We start from the raw sequence: 24,912 nt of genomic DNA, 5'->3' as shown, positions 1-24,912 counted from the left end.
CGGCCGCAACCAAACAGTATGAGAAATCTAGGGCGCGTGGAATGTGAGGTATTTGCCATAAATAGGCCCCAGCCGCTTGTTCAGAGGTCGTGTTTTTCCCTCGGTCGGCCAAGACTTCTTTTTATTTTCAAGTTCTGAATGACGGGAAGGGGAAAGGGAAGAGGAAGAGATAAAGAGGTTAAACTTGGACATTTCTTTCTCAGAATGGAGACTGGGCAGCGACGCAGAGAAGAGTGGGTGTAATGGTTTTGCTTACGCATTCACTGCCAGAATAAGAATCATTCCATGTCAACTTCCAAGGAAATGAAAAGAGGATACTGTAATGCCTTTTGCATCATGTCCTTGACACTGGTGCTGCCATGCTTTTTGTTCAAGAAGTAGAGTTTAGTGGCCTTTCTGATTCGTTTTGTGTAAAGACACAGATTTAAATGTTCTCTCCTTCCGCCTATTTACTTATTTACAAAATAAATGGCTGTGGGGTTCAAAGAGATTTATTGTGGTTGCCCTTGACGACAAAATTGCAGAGGTGATGAGTCATGAAGAGATATAATATACACAACAAGTTAAAAGTTGTCAGATTTACTTTAAAGTTGTGTTAAATATATCCAAGGGCAAGCAAATAACTTCATCATCATTCAATTTCCTGGTAAAGCTGTTTTCTTGCAGCGGAACTACTGTTGTTCCTGGGGTCACAGCCACTGTTTAAGATGGATGTGAAACAATTGAACAGTGGCCCATTCCCTTAGTTCTGAACGTCATCAGGAAGCCGAGAACGTCAGAAATACTTTAAAGGGTTCACTTATGAAATTCGCTTTCATCAATCAAGTTTCCTTTGGGATGCTGAGTAACAGGGAACTTGAACAGTGTGTTTTAAATGATCTTTGGTTCCTGGCTGCAGCGTCAGTGTCAGCAGTCTAAATTCCCATGATTGTAAAAGAAGGAAAAGACGTGTGACCTCACCGCAAACTATTCTATTGAGGATATTTTTGAACATAACAGGCGTCATCACTGCAGTTGGTCTGTGTGTGAGAGTGGAGAGTGTATTTGTGTATGTGAGACATCACAGCTGAGAAGACAGGACAATTTCCGGTCTCAAAGAGGTGTGTGTGTGCGTGTGTGTGTGTGTGTGTGCTCGCCTACTCAACAAAAGCACGGCTTGTGCTTGCAGAAGCACAGGCAGTGATTTAGCGAGTCACACTGAAAACATGTGAGACACTCGGCCGAAGTGTGTGACAGTGTGTGTGTGTGTGTGTGTGTGTGTGTACAAGTTGTACAGAGTGACTGATTCTGTGACTGTGTCAATTTATTTAATTCCTATTCAGATTCCTATTCAGGACACTTTCACATGGTTATGGTTAGTGACACATTCTGGTTATGGCAAGTGAAACTAACAACCGGTTAAGGTAACGGAAAAGTTACAGACCCTGAGGGTCTGAGTTACATCCTGAGGACCACGGTCCGATTTTACACCTCAGCACTGGCACTGGGCATAAAGCTTTGCTGTATCATATAATACTGAAAAGACAGTGGGCTGGACGACAAAATGTCCTTAATTCTCCCACCTACTGCACTGATTATTTTTATTTTATTTGTGTTAGTAAAGAAGGTTGTAGTAGTACAAATAGCTTTACAGTCAAATCAACACATTTTGGAATGTGGCCTCTTAGAAAACCTAAATACTTATTTAACCCATTGGAGTTTATGACTCTAGCCAGCAAGAGGATGAATAGAAGCGGAGAAGATCATAACGGCCTTTAATTATTAACATTTTCAAAGAGCTTAGTACTGGTCCACGGTTTGTGGAATAGTGTGCCAACCTACTTGCTTTGGATGTTATCACGCCATTTAGTGGCCATTTTTATCAGAACCATGTCTACGGGCCAGTAGGTACCTGCTCCACAGTCTAGTGGGCTCAGGAGGTCTAGATCATGTGTTATGGTGAGTCTCAATGTTATTTTGTTTTAAATCCAAAATCACATTCAATCTCAGACAAAGTGAGTACTGTCAGAAAGGTCCGATCATATATGCAAATTGCCTGCTGCCATCAGTCAGCGTTGGCATCTCTGAGCCCGCTGAAGACAACACAGAGGGGAGAGACGGGGAAGTTTCTGGAAGGGATACATTGTCTTTTAAAAGCAGTTTTTCAATGAATCAAATGATGTTGTAATTAGGTGACTATGTGTTGTCGGTTGAGAACCTTAAGTTGGGTTTGGACTCGTGTCCACGAAATGAATTAGTGCCATATGAATAAAGTCATGTAGCACAACAAAGAGACGCATATTTCTGTCAGGACTCCTTTTTTTTCCAGCTCTATCAACTCTTCTGCTGCCTTGGAACAACTGTTACTTCACATACTTACTCCGCTGTATGTGGCTCCTAAAGGTTTGACAAATGGCGTTTGCGCTCACTCAGAGGCAAAGCTGCGTGTTTGGAGCCCCCTCAGAATGTGTGTATGCAGCGCAAATTATCTATTGGGAAAACAGTTGCTGCAGAGCTAACCACAAGCATTCGCACGATTCTTTGGGTTGTCAAAATGGTTGCGTTCTCTGTCCCCCCTGCTCCCCTCTGTCTCCCCCTCTGCCTTCCTCCCCCCCTGGTGTCAGTGGGAACAGCTGACTGATATGCATCCCCTGTTTCCGCTGCTGCTGGTTTGTGTTGCTGGAGCAGGGGTGAGGGGAATATCCCGCATGCAGTAACGTCGACAACGAATTTCTGTTTTAATGACGAGGCCACCAGAACGGGAGGAGAGCGAAGGAAGAGAGCTGATGGGTGGCGGAGAACAATCACAGGGGTTTGGTGACTTTTGTCGTCCAAGAAGTGGCCTGGTAATGCTTTAATGAAGGAAACACAAAAGAGAAAAATAGATGTGGTGAGTTCTGAGAGCGTATAAAAGAAAGGCTGAAGGAACAAACAGAGGGAGCAATAAGAGTGACATGAAGGTTAAAGGCTGGAAATTGAGAGACAGGAAGGAAGAGAGATAGAGAGACGGAACTGAAGAAAGAGAGACGAGTAACAGAGAATGTGTCCCAGTTCCAGGGTGTGTACATGTTGATTTGTATGTGTGTGTGTGTGCGTGTGCCTGTGTGTGCGTGCGTGCACACACAATCTGCTAGAGCGGTTTGTGTTGCAGCGATCTTGGCCACTGTCAGGCGAGGGGACTCCCAGAGGAAGCAAGTCCTTGTTCAGTTTACAGTGAATGATTCCCTTCCTGCCCTGCACAGCCCTGCAGGCCACTGGCCAACCAGGTTTGTGTGCATGTGCGTGCATGTGTGCTCGCACACTTGTGTTGTGTCGGTTCACAGGGTGGCCTGGTGAATGGTCGAAAGGAAGGAGAGACACCGTCCTGTAAATGAGAGGTCACAGTTTACTAACAGCCATGTGTCCAGTCAGTGTTGGCAATGCAGAACCTGATCTGTTTGCTTCTCTTGCAGACCAGACGGGGGGGGGTGGGGGGGGGGGGGACGTCTTACATTTTGGTGGTAACTAAACGTTCTTTTACGTGTCTTTGGCTTCGTCCCTGACTTGACGTGTTCGACTTTTGTATTCGCACCCAATGCATTAATAAAACTGTCGGTTTTTAAGAGAAAAACAAAAGAAAGGAAATAATTAGGGCTTCACGGCCGACAAATCAGCGGGTGGGTTAAAACACAGAAACAACACTGCCTAATGGCAAATGAACCATTGTTTCTCATCCACCCCTCCACCCTAATCTCTTGCAAAGACTTGACTCTTACGCAAGTAAGTGCAGCTCTGCTGCATAAAATATTTAGTGCAGCCACTAGATGTCACTAATTTCCCACAGGTGTCCCTCATCAAACCTCTGCCTGTAGGTCCAAATCCCAACTATGGGCTGAAAATAACTGATAACTTTCCATTCAGTAGCATGATAACACTCGTTGCACACATCTATCGCTGCTACATTGTAAAACAGCCGTGTGTCCTGCATAGACAACAATGGATTAACTGAAGCATGAACAAAACAAGGTCTGTGGTGTTTCACTGCTTTAGGTGGTTAATGTGGAAGTGACTCGTTTAGTGTCTATAGTTACATTTGCATTATGTTTTACTAACTGATTATATGTAATTCAGGTCTGATCTTTTTTTTTTTTTTAAGGGGTCTTCACAAAGTAATCTCTTAAATGAGAAATTGTTGTTGTTGCTCCAGTCTTTTAAATACTCCCTCATCACACTCCTGGTACTTGGAAAACTATTAATCCTATTGTAACTGTTTCCTGCCAGCTCTATTAAAATCCCACAATAAAATGGAACTGGTTGGAGACATGAATCAGCTCTGGCCCTCCGCAACGTCTTAAACCTCGTTCCAGCATTTCCTCCGGGAGTTGTTTGCTTTGTTCGTCCTGGCGAAGCAGCGTCTGAAACTATGTTGCAGGCCACGTGTTGTTCCAGTGTCTCAGCAGTTAGACGTTACTGTGAGTGCGGATTAGATAAAGGGAGCGTTGCTGCATCCAGAAATGTGTTGCAAATACTGACAGCAGTGCACAAAAAGCCAGGGTTTACTGTGTGGTTTGGTAATTTGGTTGTGTGTATTAAATAAAAATTATTATTGCGTTCTTTTCCCTATATTTTTTTTAAATTACATATTAGAAAAGCCTACAGTGTGTTTGTGTATGAGTTTTGAAAGTACAGTATGTGCTAGTGGCTAAACACATGCTATTGATGGCACGTGCGCGGTTTCTTCGATTACCAATCAATTTAATTTAATTTCACTTGGACTTTGTGACTCTGAAGCACTGGAGATTTGGATGCCCTCAGTGTTGGCCTTGGGGGGAAAGACACTGCCCGAGCTTAAACAATGCTGCCATCTTGTGGGCAGACATCATTTCTAAAGAGGAAACTAGGGTCTTGTGAACATCTGTAAGAGTGTAATAGATGACTTTCACGTGCACGGCCAAAAACAGACAATCAGCACACAAACACACACGCACAAGCGGATTTGGCAACAAATGTACTGGATACGTTTGCATATTTACTAAAAAACAACAGTTAGAGGCTCAGTAAATCAAACACTATTGTTTAATTCGTGGATAATATTTCATACACAGATTTAATACAATATGTATTACATTGTGAAAAGGTGATTACGTTACCTTTTTGTTCTTTTGTCGTATATATGCATAAGTTAATTTGAACACTTTAATCACAGATTTCAGTGACATTCAGGTTAATTACTTATAATATGGTATAAATATTCACAATAGTAATTTAACCTATTATAAAGTTACAGTAACGTGTTAAAATAAACATCTGTAGAAACATCTGCAGCCTTTTGAGGCCTAACGAAAGAAGGTTTTTGGAACATCTGTGGTCGCCAGTAGAAACATTGATATTTTTTTCACCTCCATTTAACTTTATATTTAAAAAAATAAAAAATAACAATCAGACAATTTACACTCGAGCTCTCAGTTTGACCACCACCTTGAATCTTCAACTCTGTAACAACTTCAGTCATTACAGTAACAAATGTTTCAACGTGTGCCTTAAAACATACAAATGTTTGCCTGCAGCATATTAGCAGATTTTCTTAATTATGGCCATTTTGTTAAACATTTGTTTGACTTTGTTTCTGCTCCATCATTTTCCTTTGTGCCGGACTTGTTCGATTCTGCAGCTATTCTGTTGTAACAGTGGTTTGTTGCTGCCTTCCAGCCGTGGAATTTCATACCAGGGCTCCAAGGGAATGCCGTTTATCAAGACTGACATGCCCTGATACCACAGTTTCTATCAGCTGGGAGAGGTTGCACGTGTGTAGGCAAAAGGAATTCTTGATATTGGGTAATATCCTGGTGAGGATCATGTCTGAGTTCGGGTAGCCTGATCCCACACTTCCTGGGGAATAAACAACTACATTTAGTTTATTAAAATCAAATCAGAGCTGGAAGTAGCTGTAGAAACAGCATTATGTGTCGGCCTCGGGCTTTACCCGCCTCTTGTATTAATTTTAAGTGGTGTTTACGAACGGCGGATAACGTAAAGACCTCAGCGAGCGTGTCCGCGGTTCCTGGTGCCGTTTTGCTTTACATGTTGCCTACGGGCCTTGGCAGGAAGAACACGGCCTTCTGACCCCGGTGGGTGTCGGGGCCTGCTTTGGGTTGGCCGTTCCTCTTCAGTGCAACGTACCAGCTGTACTTCTGAGAGCAATATGTGTTGTAGTGGTTTTCCTCATACGTCTCAAGGAAGTAACACTCATCGTTCAGCGATTGCTGACACAAGAAAACAAAAGGGCGACAGTGTTACTGTGATGCTGAATAACAGAAAGAAGAATCCACACGATAGACCTTTGTGTATAAAATTGCTTATTGCTCATTGTTTTTTTTATGAGCCCTGATGACAAATCATTACTCACAGTGATTTGCATGACTTTTTGTGATTTTCCAGTGTTTTGCAGTTGTGGAACTCAGGCTTTATAGTGACATGAGTAATATTTTTTTAGGAAAATAGCTTTGCTATTCTGTAGAAAGTATGTGATCTTTCGTACGGTGAGGTTTGGAGTTCATGGCAGCAGTAATTTTGTCAAACCGTAAAATGTGAAAAACTCACTGAAGCGTAGAGACGTCCCTTTTTGTTCATGGCCAGGCACCTCCCTGTCTTCTCGCCCTTGATCACCACTACTCCCACACTCACAGCCTTCAGGCTGAGGATGTCTGCAACGCGAACATGTGACACGGTTAAACATCACACAGCTTTTTTGTAATGGAAGGTGAAGCCACACACACACACACACACACACACACACAAAGTTTGGGATCTGCCACACTTCCCTGCACCTGTTTCTTTTATTAGGCTTCATTTCTCAGTAAACATATCGGCTTCTTACCCTTTTCTAATTTTCAAGATTGTCACAGTTGATTCAGGACTTTCTGTTTACCTGTTCCGTGTCCGATTTCTGATTCTACTGCCTCACACTCTCTTTGTCTGCCCTTGGACTTTGCTCCCAACCCATTTGTTTGCCTGGACTTACAGTAAGCCTGTTTGTGTGCACAGTAAAACTGCCAGTCTGCGTTTTGTTTTGGGTCATTTATCTCCTGAAAGAATTCGAAATGTTTTCACGGAACTCAATTGAAAACCCAAGTCAAAGAGCAGCTGTAGCGGGAAATGAAGTTTGAACTGGCTAAAGAGTTTGTTCGAGTAAAATTCCACCTTAAAGGCTCATCGGCCACTAGTGCTACGGTACAGGACACACTGACATAATAGGAGAATCTAATTTGATGATCCATTTTCAAATCACTTTACCAGCAAAAATGTGCCATTAGCTTCTCTGACGCACAGGTCTATGACGCTGGGATTAGGGAGGGGCTCAAAAAGCAATCTGACAAAAATGGTGAATTTGACCACCTAATGCCTGGGACCTAAATGAATATCATATGCTAACAAAACCATGTGATTATGTGTACGCAGAAAAACAATTATTTGTGGTGAAATGGACCATTAATAGTTCAGTTTACCTTTTATCGGTATTTAAACAGCTGTGAAGTCTTAACCTTAAAACATCTTACAAGTCAATAATTTGCCCTCCTTCCTGTTAATCTGTTGAATACTGTTATAGCGGAAATATAATTTTACATTTTGCCAGTGATTCTGAAATACAACAGCCAATCTCACATCAAAAAGACAGACAGGTGTTTTCCTCCTCACCATAGGGGTCATTTTCGTTTCTCCCACCACTCACGGTTCCGTCTGGCAAAATCCTCAGGTGATACCCTCCGTTCTGGCTGTACAGCCTGGTCAGCGAGGGACGCTCCTGCCTGGACTGGTCCATAGATGCAGGTGCAAACGGCAGCACTGTGACGTCTCCCTCGGACATCCTGCAGAGAGTTTGAGCTTTGGGCGAAGCAGAGTGATGTCCCTGTGCCTGCAACGACAGAGGAGATCCGCCGTGTTCAGCGTTCATGTCCCCCGGGCCGCCTCTGAGACACGAGAGAAAGCAAGGAGAAGACAACGCCGCCTTCATAATAACATTGCAGGGAACTCTTCCCTCGCCAGCCTCCCTCAATCACGTTCTCCTTCTCTCTGTGTCTCTGTTTTCCCTGTCATCCTTTTAAGGCACTGTTTTTTTTTTTTTTTCTCCTATTACGAGCTCAGGGATGGAGGTTGGCTGGTTGGAGCTGCCACATGCCCGAACTTGTTTTCTGACTGAACATCACTTAGATTCCTCCTTTGCGAAAATCACTGCCAGATGGCAGTGATGTAACTCACCTGAAACCAGTTCAAGGCCAGACAACAAATAATTGCCAGCACAACAGTTGCCCTGCAATAACCTATCAAGCCTTTCCAACACAGTAACAGTTTCCCTGAGACTGCTTCATTTTACGGTCCAATACTTCACGAACACACAAAAAAAGTCTTTGTGATCACGGAACAAGCATCTGTCCAACCCCTGTCTTACCCTGGGACAGTAAAACCACATTGTCACAAAGTCTGTGTCCTGTCGAATCGAGACCCCAGAGGAGCAGTAGCTGTCATGAAGAAGGCAGTGAAGGAGCCAAGCACCGCACAGCTCTGCTCTTTGTTATCATTTGTAGCTGCTGCAGCCAGCCTGGCCCACATCTGGAATGTCTTGGAGCACGTCTTGGCAAAAGATAGAGGGGGAGCAGGAAAGCGAGAGACAGAGCGGTGCAAAGCCACAAGAGGAATGTTAGGCCTACTGACTACCCACTCGTAGCCCGTTTTCCTAGGAACGGGATGTGGAGGGGAACGTTGTATTACGGGATATGGGAGGTTAGTTAGAGCCAAACTCCTCCGCTGGGACCTTCGGACAGAGCCACCGGTGGACATGACGTCAAATGAGTCAAAGTGCGGATGTGTGGGAGGAGAGAATAAACCTGTGTGTTTGTTTGGACGTGAGGGTGGGTGGACTAAAGTGTAATATTAAAGTAAATATTAATTAAAGGACGTGTTGTTAAAAGGCTTCAGGGTATTAAGAAACAGAGTTCGTGGATTCCGAAGAGGCCGGGGCAGCTTTTAACCCCTAACATGCACGAACACAAACACACAAATATTGGCTCATCCAACAATTACATCTAAAAGTTGTCGCAACTTGTTTTCTTCTCATCAAAGTTGATCTGTTACTAATGAATCAGCTGAGGGTCCTCTAGTGAGTCAGTCACCTACCTGGGAGAAAGTGATGGGAGAGTGTCCTTGATGAGCCAGCATGTCGTCGTCTTTCAGTGAAAGCACTTTGTTGTTTCTTTTGTTTTTTCCTGCCGCAGGTTCTTTTCTCATTTGTCCACCAGAGGAGACAGTGGCTGGACTTGAAATTACGCTGGGACTGTCTGTATTTGTACTCCATCGAGTCTCTCTCACCTCGCCGCCCTCCCACCAGCATCAGGGGGACTCATTTTAACAGGCCAACGTCAGGACTAAAATTACCACACTTGGAATGGAGAGAGACTTCAAGGGTGACGCAAGTGTCCTGGCCATGGGATCCAGTCGGAGCCTGGAAATGAGCAGGGCTGCCTGTCTGACTGAGCGCTGATACATTCCAATGGGGGGGGGGGTCCTCCTGGAGACACTGGTGTACCACACAATATAAACATTTATTTAAACACACACACAAAGAGTGACTGCAGTTCCCAGAATTGATCCCAGAATCTTACTCCTGCTTCAGGTAAAGACATATAGTTAAGATAACTATGTTTAACAGTAACTCACACAGAGTAAATGAGGCCAACGTCAGGTCACGAGAGACATAAGGTCAGTGGAAGGTGAAATACGAGCATCTAAATAGTCACTTATACTCTACAATGTTGATTCCCATTCACCCATTCACACACACACACACACACACACACACTCACTCACACACCGATGGCGGTGGCTGCCATGCAAGGTGCTCACCTGAGATGTGTGCAACATCTCATCTGTGCAACATCTTCACAGAGTCTCACTGTCTGTCTCACGCTGTCTGTCTCACGCTGTCTGGGTCTCTGTCTGTGTCTCTGTTTGTGTCTCTTGCATGACAATATGCTGCACAGCAGGTTGGCTGGAGTGTCCACAGTGGTCGCCTCATTTGTCTCTTCACCCCCCTGTTTGCTCTTATAGCTGCACGGAGGCTTCTGCGGAATCACAACGCCTCCTACGTTTAATAAATGTGACCTTTTAAGGCCACGCAGAGAATGTGAAGCAAAATCAGGGAGGACACTGCCCAAAAAAATAAAATAAAAAACAACCCAGCGTCTGACCTACTTTTGTCTCACCTGCTCATCCCTGATCTTTTCAGCTGCTTTATCTCCGTTCACCAGGAGATGGCGGAAGAGCTCATTAGCAGATTGTGTAACAATTGTGCCACTGCAGTGTGTGAAACTTCCCCACAATCTTACACACATGCACATATGAAAGTGTAAACATCTAGCGACACTTTAGAGACACCAGCTTATTAGTCAGTGCAGAAACGCACTGTGATTATGATTTATCCACATGACACTGTGTTACCTTATTAAAAACAATAAGCGAGTGTGTGGAGGAACACAGTTTGGTGATAAACATGGTCGTGTCTGAAGTATGAATTATAGCTGCTTTAATGATGGTTGCCTGTTGAAAATAAATAGAGTTTGGCAGCTCATAACTGTACGTTCTGTTTGGGGAGAGTCTGTGTTATCATGATTGAAATGTTTGAACCACATGTGGATGCATAAAGAAGGTTTGAGCTAGAAAACATGCTGCTGACAGACGTTCAGGAGGGTCTGCCAGGTTTGCAACGTTAAAGTATGTGCTTCATCAAGCATGATTTCATTTTCTTTAATGCCATTTGTTCTATTTTCAATTATACATATACAAGTTTAGGCATATTCAGGTTTATATTATGGATTTTTTTCAAAATGTAGTAATGTAGGTTGGGTCTTTTTTTTTTCTCTTGAAACATGAAGAGGATGTTGAAGTTGTAACAGATCGAAAGAAACTTCCAGTACATTAACTCTTCCTTGTTTTAAGCTCATACAGAGGATTTGGAAATGTGCATGTAGATATTCTTAGCTCTCCCACAGATAATTATGTTACTCTCTTCTCAACAGGAAGCTTTCTCCAGAAGAGGTTGATGCAATTAGAGAGGAGCAAGAAAATCTAATTAACAGCATCTCGATGCCCATAAAGCATCCCGGAGCTGATGCTGGTTAAAGCCACAGCTTATAAATACATCCAGTGATACTAACGCGAATGGAAAGTCTTTGTTTAACTACAAGCAGGCCACGGCAATTTCACAGCGCCTTTTATTGTGGTGTCATTCTCTAATACACGTGCCGCCTCTGAGCAAGTTTCCTGTCCAACTAAAGTACATGAGCTCATAGAGCTTGAGTGCTTGAGTTTAGTAAACAGGAGTTTGACGTGTAGTTTAAAGTAAAACAGATTTGCATTTGGAGAAGATGGCTCATGGAGAAAGTAATCATCAAGTTTTTTTTTTTTATACTTACCAACAGGTTCTGCTTGAGATAAATGATAACATGAGGAAACTTTTGATTTACGCTGCTAAATGTCCCACCGTTATAATTTGTGACCTTTGAGACACAACATGTCACATCATGTTTTTTTTAAAGTGCGTGTGTTTGGTTTTTATACAATAGGGGCCAGTGTTTTCCATATTTATGACATCCTTATGCATAATCATGCCAAAATGCATTCTCCCCACATGTACCCGACTGTACACTAGTCAATTTTGGTTCTTGAACTAGACCCCTATAGACTATAGGGGCGACACATAAAAAGCACCACGCGATGACTTCCTGTGAATGGCTATCTCTGCACATCAGGCTGCAGCAGATGGAGAAATGAGCAGTGTGCTCAGCTTTGGCAGGGGAAGTAGTGTGTCTAAATCTAAGCTGTTTTCACACAGTAGCCACAAACACCTATAGTGCATGTTTCGGTGACATGCATGCAATGTTAAAAAATAAATGAAAACCGAGGGGGCACATGGTAAGGCGGCAGTGAGCCAGGACCACAAAATGGCCTCAAAACTTTCCAGATAAAAAAAAAAAAAAAGTACAATTATTACAGCTGCTTTCTGCTGCAAAAGAGAGGAAGCAAACCACACCCAGGAACAGGGCCAGAGTGACACAAAAGCCAAATACTTCTACACCCATCAATAAGAACAAAGAAAATGTAAAGCTGAATTATATGAGGTTATGCAGTGAATTAATGAATAAACAGAATGTAGCCTAACAGTGCCATTTAATCCTGAGTGCCTGCCCATTTTGTGATTAATTATTATCTGGCTGTAGATCCAACTACATAACTTAGATTGTGAATTGGTGAATATGGTTCCGGCCATATTTCTATTCTACTCAGTTTTCCAATAAACCGTGGAAATCAAACTGGAGCAGCCAAATGCAATTCAGCCATCATGTATTGAGTCTTTATCATCGTTTTTAATTAACTGCAACTAGTTTTAACAATTCCACCAAAATAGTAATGATAATATATAATATATAAAATGATATAAAATATATAAAATGATAATAACAAGAATCGGATGCATCGCAGCAACGCAGCACCAGAGGGCGCAAGAGAGAGACGGCGGCTGTAATCACGGGGAGATGCCACTCCACAGAAATTCCCCGCTCCCGCTGAAATGACGTCGGCGTCTCCGCCCACCAATCAGGTTCCAAGCCCGCGGAAAACAAAGATCTTGTACGCTGAAGAAGATGCGCTACTCCTCAGCGTGCACTGACACTTTGCTACAACTACTGATGGGGTGTCTCCATCTTCAACCACTGCATTGGCGTTTGAGTTGTTCCCTGTTGTTTTCAGCCGCGCTGGTGCCAGTGTCTGCACTGCCTCTCTCTTGAATAATTGTGTGTGTCTCTTCATGGTTGTCCTATGAATTTTTGGTCACATTGTATTTATCCTTTTGTGTTGTTTCTTTTTTTTTTTAAGTTTATTTCCCAGTTTTCGTGCCTTCGAAATAATTTGTGTCCCTTTTTGATGTTTTGTTTTAACAATTTGTGGTAATTTTCTTTTGGGTCAATTTGTGTCTGTTTTTTTTAGTCATATTGTTTGTAGTCACTGTGAGTCTATGTTGAACATGTTTTGTGTCTTTTAGGTCAATGTGTCTTTTTTTTTTCATGTCCTTGTGGTCATCTGTGTCCCTTTTTGATCATTTTTGAAACACAGATGCTGTTTTTGGTAACTTATTTTGGAGTCTTTAACTGAGCCCTGTAGCTTAGTAACAGGACAAATTAACACTGACTTCACAGGGGCCCCCTGATGTCTCGGGGGCCTCGGTCTATGCCAGGTACTCCCAAACAATAATCCATTTCTGAGCAGTTGTTAACTTCATTGTTGGATGTTGAAAAATCAAAAAGCATTATTGATTGCTCAAAAGATTGTTAGTATTTTTCATTTGGGGGAACCCTAGGCATCAGACAGAGCCCATAAAGACCCATAAAGACCTACCAAGAGTCAGGCCCTAACTCTTTCCAGTAAACCGATCAGAGTGAGCACTCTTCGCGTTTTTCTTTCGACTTGGCTCACTACGCACCCGCCCCAACCCCCTTTTTTTTTGCGCGCTGATCTGATTGGTCTAGAGAGACGTCAGTCAGAGGATTATCCGTGTCCGGGTAGGTTGGTTACGGTCTGCGACGCTAAACACGGAGAGCAGCGCGTTTAAAACCGCCCAGGGAAGACACCGCATTGACGAGGCAAACATCTCGCTCTGTTATTATGTTGTGCAGCCTCCATCCCTCCTTCCTCGGCCGTGGCTCACTTTGTCCGGGTCCAGAATGACTTGCTGGAGAGGAAAGCTGTCGCGGTTTACCTGAGCAAGTGGACTCAGCAAACGCTCAGCGGGCTCCGACTTTTTATCGGATATAGGTGGATGCCGTGTCTGCAGCCTTTCGGAGGGAAAGAGGAAGACTTCTGCCGGTGCCAACTTGCGGGCTTGTCCTTAAAGAGGAAAAGCAGGGGTGAAACGTAGGAGACGTTTCGCTGGGATTCATCTCCGCCCCGTTGTTTACATGTTCTAATTGGATTTGCCATCATTTCCAGCAGCAGCAGCAGTTGTAGTAGCTCAGGGTTTTCTGCCTCCTGCTCCTCCTTCTTCCCAATTTCGGAGCATTCTGCCGGTTCGCCCAGGTTGTGTCAAGGCCGGTGGCGGCGGAGGAGAAGCGCAAGAAGAAGAAGATGGGACTGCCCCCCTTGGAGTTCAGCGACTGCTACCTGGACAGCCCGCAGTTTAGGGAGAGACTCAAGTCCCACGAACTGGAGCTGGACAAGACCAACAAGTTCATCAAGGAGCTGATCAAAGACGGCAAAGCCCTCGTCCAGGCTTTGAAAAGTAAGTGGTGTGTGTGTGGTGGGGGGGGGCACAGAAATGTGGAGTGGTGCATGTGGGTTTGACAGAATGAGCTGAGATGCATCCGTGTGTGTGTGTGTGTGTGTGTGTGTGTGTGTGTGTCAGAGAGAGAGAGAGAGAGAGAGAAAGAGCTAGAAAAACACATGAAAGTGTTATCTTACTTACAAGGGAGTCACATGAAAAGATTACACTTACACACCGTGTGTGTATGTGTGTGTGTGTGTGTTTCTGATAAGACGAATAACAGGAGTTGAAAGCAACGCGGGTGTATTTGAGTGAGCAGTGACCCTCAAAGCTGTCAGCACATTTGCTCTCATCAGGTTACATTATGAGGCATTTAGAGAAGGGGTGTAAAGTGTGTGTGTGTGTGTGTGTATCAATTGAATGGATATGGATGAGTGTCTGACTAGAAGCTCCTGTTTAAAATGTATTTTGCTTGTCTGTTAATGAACTGCATCAGAAAGTGAAAATCAGTTTACATGTCCACCATCTCACCGAAAAAGGGGCTGCATTTTTATTTGTTGTTGTTGTTGTTGATGTTGTTGTTTGGTGTATTGAATCTGAACCATTCAGGTCCAGAGTGTGACAGGAGGTAGAACAGGTGGGTCCAGTCCATATGTGGAAGTGTCATTTTGCAGGACACTCAATGGATCATATTTTAAGTTGTTCTGTATAATCCGTTTTTTGGGCCCAGCACGTTTGACGTTGACATGTTACGCACAGTTCCGAGAACAACTTTTAGGAAGAGGTGAACGTAACTTTTGCACAACCAAACTGTATGTGAACATCCACATTTCTTGGCACGGTGAGCTGCTTGCTCGCCTCATCCTTTACAAGCTGTTCGCATTGAAAATTTGGGCATCGTAATTATTGTGATGATACTAGCACCAACTAGAATGGTTTTACATATCTATTGTTGTCAAATGAAACCTAAAATGTTGGGCTCTGAGAATATGATGACACCTTCCTCAGTTGCATCATCTCCAGATATTGGAAATTATAATACATGCTGACAAAATCGATTTTTGTCACACAATCTTTTTCACCAATGGAAAGAAACGTAATCACTTTTTATCATGGATTTTAGGCCAGAATCAATGATAAGACTCTAAAGTACTAAGATAAAAGAGAAGTTGCAACATTTCTGATTCCCTGACAATGCGGCGAACTCTGCCGAACTACAAAGTGGTGGAACAAAAGAAATCCTTTTTTTGATTTTCAATAAAAATCTACAGATGATTTTTAATTTTTTTTTTTTTAAATTCTCACTTTTGTAGTAACAAATGTGTGCGCGCACTGTGTTGCACAGAGCACCATTTGAACACTCCTGTTCCTCTAATGTGTTATTCAAACTGTCCTTTTCCAGAGAGCACAACTCCAGGAAAGTCCAGGGCAGAGCAGCAGGCCAGATTATCCTGAACTTTCCGCCCCTGTGTTATCGTCTGTACCTTTAAAAACAAACCAGCTCAGCTCTCTGTCACCACTCTGTCAGCTGATCTGTGGCTGTAAAGACAAGTTGGCTTTTGTCTATGGATGAGATCTAGAAATCAAACAGCATGACCCGTTTCATTGAGGTTGGCACGACAGAGTCCTTTGCTTGTTTTTTTGCCATTGTAGCAGGGTCCCGCCTACAAAGAGCAACTCAGCAGAATTTCCTGGTTAATCTTTCTGTGCCTGTACCACACAGTGTTGGCTTTTGCTGGCACATGTGATGAATCAGATGCACAAAGTCTATAAGTTCTAGCCGTGTTTTGAAATGATCTCTGCAAATCTGCAGTTTGAATCATGTCCGTCCAATCTTTCAACACGCCGTCTCCGCTTTAGTAAAGTACTGAGAGGAAGTGCGACTGTCCTGGGAAGCCCCTGCAGTTTTCATCATTACTAGCTGCTGCTGGAAGTGGCCCACAGTTCCCGGACAACCTGCACATGTGTTTTTGTTGCGGTGACTACATGCATGTTACAACACAGGGGGAAAAAGTGGGACATTTACAATCACCACGTGCCGTCGTGCTACATCAGAACTGACAGGGTGCTACTGTGGAGCCCGTTGTTGCGTCTCGGTAAAGACCCCAACTGGGGATGGGCGTTAGGATGACACGGGCCGGTGAAACGGTTTAATAAACTATTCATTCAAAATGTCTGTGCTGTTAGTGTAGTGTAACAGGCAGCACCGGATTAACAGGATCTTTCTATCAGTGTTGTGAAATATGTTGATTTGTTAGGCGCAGAATTTAGTTTTCTACCAAAGAAAATTTCTCTTAAGGTCTTTTTTTATCGTTGTCATGATGAATCGTGTATTATATCAATATGCTGTAACCCAGGTTGACCTCTTCGTTGACCTCTTCGTCACCTGAATGGTGATCTGTCTTCACTATTGGTCTCATTCAGATATTGAGCTACGTATATCATTATTTTAGTTTATTGACTTAGTGTGGATCAACACTGTTAATGCTCTTGGAAGTCAAGTCTGGACAAACATAATTTTTATTTATTTATTTATTTTTGCTGATATAGCATTTCTACTGCATTGTCCAATGAAAATGATATAGTTCACGTTTATACAGTAGTTTTAAATTCTATAACAATTTTAAATTCTGAATTGAGTTCACTGCCTCCCCCCCCTAAAAATGTAATGGTTCACAGACATTAATCTTGAATTGATTAATGCTTGTGTTGTTGGCGTAGTCGAGGGTGTTGAGTTTTGGCATCTGCGGCTGCTCCAGACTATTGGTCTGCAGCACCCAGCTAATAAAACACTGCAACAATAACGTTAACATTTCAAGATAAGAACAAAATATGAACATTTTGATGACGTGTTGTCATCATGAAGCTAACAGATGAAAGTCTGGAGTATGTTTTGCAGATTTTGAAGCTTTTGTACTAAAAGCTATTTGGATATCAGCTTTTGGTTTGGTTATTTGTGGGAAAGAAATGGTTCGTCTCTAGATATTCTGCTATGCCATTTGTTTTATTTTAATCTTTTTTTTTTTCAAATGGCGAAACAAATCGCCTTAATTGCAAAGTCACAGCAGCTCCATCTTCCTTTGTTGGCTTTAGACTGAAACATGTGGACATTGATATAAAAAATAAAAAATGCCACATTTGGTTTCATCATAGACTCTGAAAAATCACAAAGTCCCCCTGGAATAAGTATATTTGAATGCACATACACACACTCACGTACAATAAACAGATATAAGCGTGTGAGTGTGTGTGTGAATATCTGCTTGTTACCCAGATGTCACTTAACACCCGATCTAGCTTGTTATTACCGCGTCTGTAGTTGTTTGCTTCACTGCTCCACCTCTAACATGACTCTGCTCAATCTGCCCAACAAACCCTAATTACCAACTGTGCATTCGCTGCTGCTGCGAGGGAAACGAGACACCACATATAGACACTTTGTGTGACACTGACATGATGTCATGATGTCAACTGAGATTAAGGAGTTATTTATATTCTCTCTGTCACTTGTATCTGAACAGAGAGTTCTGTCTCTGTGTCTGAGAGAAATCCTGTCCTTTTTTCTTAATGCTACCATTCTTTTCTTTATCGTATATCAGCCTCAGAATGTCAACAACCTATCAAGTAAAATCATCAAAAATGTAATAACACACCTCTGTGTCACATTATGATTTGCCTTCCACATGTACAGTAAGTATCTTATTCTGTATGTTTCGATGGTCTGAATGCTTTCAGATGTTGGAAAAATGAACCTTGGACAAGATGATGAGTTGATACTTGTAGCTGCGTATCAATTCAGGGGCTGCATCCCTTTTAAAGGACGCGGTTTATGTTGTTGTCCGTAGACCACTAAGGCCAAACCTATAAGTCTGGTCTACAGACGATTTCCTATTTATGTGACCAGTTGTTCCTGGTTGAATGTGGGGGGCTGAGCTACCGGCTAGCTAGCTAGCTAACATGATTAATGTCACATAACACGCTTAATGAAAACGGATTTAAACCTCCCTACTCTCAATGGTGGCCTGGTGGCTCAATGGGTAAGAGCATCGGGTTGGGATGCTTTAAAACTCCTACTCCAACCTTGTCCAGCTGACCTTGAGCAACAGACTGGATACGCCCTGGAAAGGTCACCAGTCTGCCTCAGGGCCAAGACAGTGAGACGCACACAAATTCACACTCTGTCACCAGTTAACCTAAGATACAGGTCTTTGGGCTGTGGAGTAGCCGGAGGACAACACACAAGCATATGGAGACCCCACACAGGAAGGCCACAGCTGGCCAGGTATTCAAACTGTGGACTTTCTTGCTGTGAGGTGGCAGTGCTAACCACTCCAACACTGTGCTGCACTATTTACTATATAATTCACTAATGACAAAGCAAGATCGGTGTTAAATGATCCTCCTAAGTTAAAAGACTTAACACTACTCTCAGTCAGTATGTTGTGGATTCAGATAGTTCAAAGGCACAATCCATGTTTGCAATTTTTAAAAAATCCTCGAATCTGTAACCATTGAAGATTCACGGCTTTTTACGCTGGATGCCCTTCCTGCTGCTACCCTTTTGCGATTCGACCCCCAAGCCTTCTGCATCCCAGCCCAATGCTCTACCACTGAGCCACCAGGCCCCCTATATACGTGTATGATACTATGTACAGTACTTTATATCTGATACGTGGTACTAGTTTGTGGTCCCAAGGCTCAGCTGTCATGGTCTAGTTTTTCACAATGAGGTCATTGTCCGCTGTACTGACAGTGCTGCTTCCTGTAGTTAGGAATGTTTCAGTGTGAGAGCCATCCTTCTGCACCCTAAAGAGGTTTAATCACATTGTCATGCACAGTTGTGCACACAAACACATGTTGGAGTGAAAGCATGACGATTTCTGTCATCCAGATCATTTTTCTAAACCGTTAAATTATGTCATGCAGGGCCTGGAAGAATACAACTCGAGAGAATGCAGCTCAGGATGCAGCTGGTTATTTGACTGTGTGTGAATGTGTGGATTTACGTTTGCGCCTTTATGTTGTTATTCTGGATATAGTAGAACTCCTACACAAGCCATATTTGCTTTGGCAGAAGAACACGTAAGAGGTTGTGGGTCTATCTCGAAAACATCCCCTCACTCCTGACCAGTCTTCAACCTGTTGTCCCGAGTTTACTCGGTCATCCGGAGTGTGCCACTTCCAGAAATCTGTGATGGTTGTTGAAAACAGTCTTTGTGTGAACTGCTTAGTCCTTAATAGCCCTCAGGTGTTCCTCCAGCCTTATTGGCCTCTCTGTGCTCTGCACATGTGGTGGACAGAAAACTGAGAGTGTGTGTTATTCTGACTTTGAACACGATGATGAGACAATGCTACCAGATGGAGCATTAACATATCAGGAGGACAGAATACTGTCAAACAAATGGTTGTGAACCATCTTCAAAGACTTTAAACAAGGACATGAAAAATTGTTAGATCAGATTTGGCCGGTAATGAAACATGGATGGTGCAGTCATGTGCTATGCCCTGTTTGAAATTGTCTCGTAATAGCCTGTGCCTCAACCATAAGTCTGTCTGTGGTTTATTTAGGGCAAAAACTGCGGAATGGTAAAACTTTCAGCGGCTACTTCAGCTGGCCTTTCTGGAGAGACCAGAATTAGCCAGTTAAACAATGCCTGTAGGAGAAGCCAGTGCCAGTACTTTCATAAATATAGTGCAAAACTAAAATTATTTTCCAAAGAGCTACAGCTTTATAAAACGACATAGTAAAAAAAAAAAAGGGGGGGGAAAAAAAATACAGGACATGACTGTAAAAGCACTTGCATTGTTCAGCAATGTGCGCTTCATTGTCTGTGTCCTGTTACTAGCTTAAAAACAGCCATCCACCCATTAGCTTCATCTCAATAAAGACGACATTTTCAGCCATTTACTACTGAATTCAAACTGAACTTTTAACTACCCCTAGCAACATTACAAACAAGTTTCTGGCTCACTGAGGGTGTATGTGGGAGGTGAAGTGGGAATTCCCTACGATGGACCTTGAACTGCTGCAATGCATCTCTGACACTCTCCCTTTTTTGATTTTTTTTTTTTTCTTTCTTTCTTCTCCTTTTTACCTTCTGTCTTTGTTTTTCTGGAGCTGACCGTTGTGCTGTTGGTGAGTAATAGGAAGGGTAATAGTAGTGATTCAGTGGCTCTACTGTCAACTGTGCTGATAGATGGTCTTATACACACACACAAATGCACACCACACCATAACTAATTCTCTATTAGTGTTGATGAGGGGCACTGGGTTTTCTTATAAAAGGTCCAGAGCAGTGTTCTAAGGGGCAAAAGAAGAGGTGGGGGTGTCATTGACACGGCCTATAGATTTTTTTTTTTTTTTTTTTTTGAGCAGAGCAATCTAGGTTGTGTAGAGAAGGCATGGAGGGGCAAGGATGGGGAGGGGGTGAAGCAAGGTGGGGTGTCACAGTCTGAAGGCATTCCTTTGCATATATCATCTAGGAACAAAGAGGAGATAAGGGTGGGCTCCAGGGTTTTTATGCACGCTGCACATTGTTGGTAGTTCTGAGCAGTTAGGGCGTGCAAATTAACATTTGTGTTAATTATTCTACTGGTACATTTCTGCTCTTATCAAGGTGTGTGTGTGTGTGTGTGTGTGTGTGTGTGTGTGTGTGTGTGTGTGTGTGTGTGTGTGTGTGTGTGTGTGTGTGTGTGTGTGTGTGTGTGTGTGTGTGTGTGTGTGTGTGTGTGTGTGTGTGTGTGTGTGTGTGTGTGTGTGTGTGTGTGTGTGTGTGTGTGTGTGTGTGTGTGTGTGTGTGTTGCCACTGCACTACGACATAGTGGGGGGTTGGGGGTCTTCCTCTAGCTGTGACGTAGTGTGGAGGAGAAGGAAATTAGGGCACAACTCAGCCCAGCTTTGTTGGTATTATTGCTTGGCTTTTGTCAGCACACACACACACACACAGACACACACACAGACACACACAGACACACACAGACACACACACAGACACACACACACACACAGACACACACACACAGACACACAGACACACACACAGACACACAGACACACAGACACACACACACACACACACACACACACACACACACACACACACACACACACACACACACATCATGGCCCTTATTGTGCCGTACTGATGAAAATTACATATTTTCTGGAAAAAAGCAGAAGAAGCACTGACACCCACATTTAGAATTCTGCAACAGCACATTTGTCTTTCTTGTGCAACTGATGATTAGTTGCAAAATACTGGGTTTTTCTAATAACATAAGAACATAGAACTTAAACAGTTGCCAAAGCTTGAGCTAGGCCCCAACATGACCACCTTTCTTTGGCTTTATTTTGTTGCCATCATCTGCTGCGGTTGCCATTGCTCCACCTTGTTGACCAGCAAAGGCAACATGTGCAGGCATCATCAAGGAAATGGTGAGAGCTGACATTCCTGTTGTGATTCCAGGGAACGGTCGCTTCTGGCATTTGACGTTTTGGGCATTTAAGCACATCGTTCTTCAGTGCATCTGGAGATTTTACTGGTGGCAAAACATGTTTCCTCATTATCCATTATAATAGTGCTTCGAAATTACAGTTACAACTAATAATCAAATAATGAATATGTTGATTGTTGAATACTGTGAATATTCTTTCCGAAAAACCACTTATTCTTTAAGATGTTTCAAATTATTTTTGTTTGACGTCCACAACGTAAATACTCACAATTAATACATTGGGCCACCAGGCTTATTAATTTTTACTTGATAAATGTAACTGTTTTGAACTATTTGAATGGTTAAAACTGCAATTTGCAAGTTAACTTGAAATCATTAGACCTGGAATCCTTGCATTCTTCTAATGTCTGCTACTCTCCTCCCTCCAGGTTTCGTATTAGTCATTTTTATTACAATAAATAAGAAGCTGCAAAGTTGACTCAAGCAGAACTCATTAAGATTTTGTGATCAGTGAGAAGGGTGAGCCTTGCTCAAAAGCCAGAGTGAATTTCAGCACTGCTGCCAGCGCATTCATGAAGTACATTTGGCTAGTACATCTACAATTAATATAAACCCTAATGCACAATGCATTTCTAGGCAAACAGCTTTGTTGCAGAAATGACACTTGTATACTGACTGAAAACTGGCAAATCTCATAGCAGTGTCCTCCCAGAAGTAGGCCTCCAGCCAGCAGGCTGCTTCATCTTATTAGTTAAATTTTTGATTTGGAGTATTGGCCCTGGTCTTCAGCTGGACTAAGGCTGGTAAATATTTTAGGTCCGGGACTTACTTGGTTACACAGTAGAGCCTTATTACACTGCAGTTGTACTTGTGTGTTTTCTGTCATGATAATATGGGACTTATTTTGGTGCCATCTACAGTGCAGTTAGTTGGCCCCTCATTTGCATGCCATAACAAGATGAGATATTTCCTTTTTTCTGTTGCTGTTGCAGGCATTCATAGGTATTCTTGAGATTTACAGAATTAGAGGACGTTAGAGGAACTGAAAGAAGAACTGCAAAAGAGACTTGTATCTATAGTTAAAAATGTGCTTAATTATCAAAGAATTCTAACTCTATGTGGACATTCTGTCCATGCATGAAACTGTAAAACAGGAAGTGGCATTCGCACATAAACAACCGTATGTTTAAATTTAAATCCAGGCTTCATGAAAAGAATATGTCAAAAGTCTAGCAATTACGGTACTTTTTCTTTTTTCTTTCTTTTTTTTTTTTTTGCAGCTTTGCTTATACGTGAATGCAAATGCATAAAGGACTGATGCTGTTTAGTTACCATTTTCATGGACAACCCTGTGACAGTTTTATGAAATGTGCAGGTCATTATTGAAATAGAAAAGATGAAGGGTGTTGGTTGTGACATGTCTACAGAGCAGAATACATGTTACTAAAACACAAACGGATCCTTAGTATACCTGAGCTTTAACTCGCTTGCGACCCAATTAAAAACAAAATACTGAAATCATGCTTACAGTGAACCCTGGTGTTGCTCTTCTCTATCAGTAAGTAGCTAGTGCTAGTCCACTAAATGTGCTAGTAACGTATACGGTTCAGCATCATTATCTAAACTTGAAGCAGGTGACGCCTCACCCTGTAAGCTGATGTTGTTTAAACATCCCCGTCTAGAATTATAAAATACAATGTTACTTCTGCTTTCTACAAAATGCTTATTTCACTGTAGCCCATTTTCAGCATCTGTGCGCTGACGGTTTGAGATTCCCCATTAAACTTGGTAGGAGTTTCATTTTGAATCACGATTGGCTTCCAAATTTCGTGTGATGTCACCAAATCAGGTGGATACATATATTTCCTACAGTTTAACAGGAGCATGTAAAAACAGAGAGTCAGGTGTAAAAATGCACATGCAGCATTCTGCAAGTTGAAGATCAGAAAGCCAAGTGAAAAATAATAATAATAATTAAAAAAACTTCTGAGTCACGGAGGACTTTTATAAAGTGCCTCAAAAACTAAATTTAAATTGCTTCAATATGGAAATTAGTTCCATATGCATGTAAATCTAATGAAGAACAAGAAAAATAACTTTGATGGGTTTTATATTGTGCAGTCACAAAATGTACGTAACATAACGTCCTAACTACACTTTGTCCTGCGCCTTTACAATTGCAATGAGGGCACAGTGATGTATTTCCAAACAGAGCTAAGATCATTAACGTGATAATTTAGTGAAATGAAATGAATCATTTTGCCCTTTGGGGGATCTACGTGTAATCCACTGAAACTTGACTTGATTTAATAATGCTCTGGAGTTTGGCCTTACTGCTACAGCTGTCTCCTTTGCTGTAGCTTAAAGACCTAAATGGTTCAATAAATTCAGATGTTGGTATTGATTTTACCAAAAGTATTACTCCAAGAGGAAGTTTGATGCTTGGGGAAAGGAACTATTTAGCTGGCTACTTTTATTATTGTGCTCTTAATATCATAAAAAGTGGGAATGGAGCAGGTAGAGAAGAGGGGAAGTGAACTGTGTGCAATGCTCTTTAACTTTCTGCACACAGCTACCTGAGCGCTGCTGTTGGCTCATAAAAGAGACAGCTGTGCATTTTGCAGGTGTTTTTATAACCTGCTTTTACTGCACGTGATTACGCTATAGCAAATTGTTTAATTGGACCTGCAGATGGCGAGTGGTGACTTACTGTGCACGACACCCCCCCCTGTTCATGACTGCGGGGTGTCAGCTGGATAACTTACAAGTTTGTGTTTCACTTAAAATGTATGCTGCACAAAGAGAAAGTAGCAGGATTTTATGGATGATCAGGACCTAATGTGGCCTATAAAAAAGAAACAAAGTATTTTTACAGTTTTTTTTTTTCCATCTACATGTTTTGAGCTACAAGTCTGAACTTGTTTTACGGAGAATTTGAATGAACTACACTTCACGGAATGTTAGCCTGGATAAATTAACTGTACATCTGTTGTGTTCCGTTCCTCTTACCTTCACACTAACTTTGCTTTTTTAAATTTGGCTGCCAGTATACCCCCAGGAAGGTTCAAAGGTCACATGTGTGCTCAGTGTTTAGTACAGCTCCGAGTTTGAGTGTGTGTGTGTGTGTGTTGTCTCTGCAGATTTGGCTTATCAAAGACCCCACCCCCCACTCCTATATTGGTTTAGTGGGGATA

General features: G+C 42.4%; 2 protein-coding genes across 5 annotated transcripts in view; one reads left to right on the top strand and one right to left on the bottom strand.

Moving 5' to 3' along the window:
• Nucleotides 1–5,016: 5,016 nt before the first annotated feature.
• On the bottom strand, nucleotides 5,017–9,354 carry LOC137108102 (putative fibroblast growth factor 1). 4 transcript variants are annotated; one of them, XM_067492417.1, is made up of 5 exons: nucleotides 9,130–9,354; nucleotides 7,654–7,870; nucleotides 6,559–6,662; nucleotides 5,997–6,221; nucleotides 5,017–5,843 (listed from the first exon to the last, which is right to left on the bottom strand). In XM_067492417.1, the coding sequence occupies exons 1-4, from the start codon at nucleotides 9,238–9,240 to the stop codon at nucleotides 6,036–6,038; spliced, it is 618 nt and encodes a 205-aa protein (XP_067348518.1). In that variant the 5' UTR covers nucleotides 9,241–9,354; the 3' UTR covers nucleotides 5,017–5,843; nucleotides 5,997–6,035. The 4 variants fall into 4 exon arrangements, with proteins under 4 accessions (XP_067348518.1, XP_067348517.1, XP_067348516.1 ...); XM_067492416.1 differs by having other exon boundaries at nucleotides 5,017–5,847; nucleotides 9,130–9,353; XM_067492415.1 differs by having other exon boundaries at nucleotides 5,017–6,221; nucleotides 9,130–9,349.
• A 4,208-nt stretch (nucleotides 9,355–13,562) lies between these two features.
• LOC137108101 (rho GTPase-activating protein 26-like) overlaps nucleotides 13,563–24,912 on the top strand; it is a 69,833-nt gene continuing 58,483 nt past the window's right edge. The window contains exon 1 of the mRNA XM_067492413.1: nucleotides 13,563–14,281. Coding sequence (XP_067348514.1) covers nucleotides 14,128–14,281 — 154 coding nt within the window. The 5' untranslated portion in view covers nucleotides 13,563–14,127. The remainder of the gene's footprint in view (nucleotides 14,282–24,912) is intronic.

Source organism: Channa argus, chromosome 22, assembly GCF_033026475.1.
Source record: "Channa argus isolate prfri chromosome 22, Channa argus male v1.0, whole genome shotgun sequence".
Classification (NCBI taxonomy): domain Eukaryota; kingdom Metazoa; phylum Chordata; class Actinopteri; order Anabantiformes; family Channidae; genus Channa; species Channa argus.
Note: the sequence above shows the minus strand (reverse complement) of the source record. Positions and strands in the feature narration are given on the sequence as shown.

Coding starts and splice junctions, on each gene's coding strand:
- LOC137108102 (XM_067492417.1), bottom strand. CDS start 9,240: ATGAGAAAAGAACCTGCGGCAGGAAAAAACAAAAGAAACAACAAAGTG. Junction 7,871..9,129: donor CTCCCATCACTTTCTCCCAG/GTAGGTGACTGA, acceptor CTGTCGTTGCAG/GCACAGGGACATCACTCTGC. Junction 6,663..7,653: donor AAACGAAAATGACCCCTATG/GTGAGGAGGAAA, acceptor TTCGCGTTGCAG/ACATCCTCAGCCTGAAGGCT.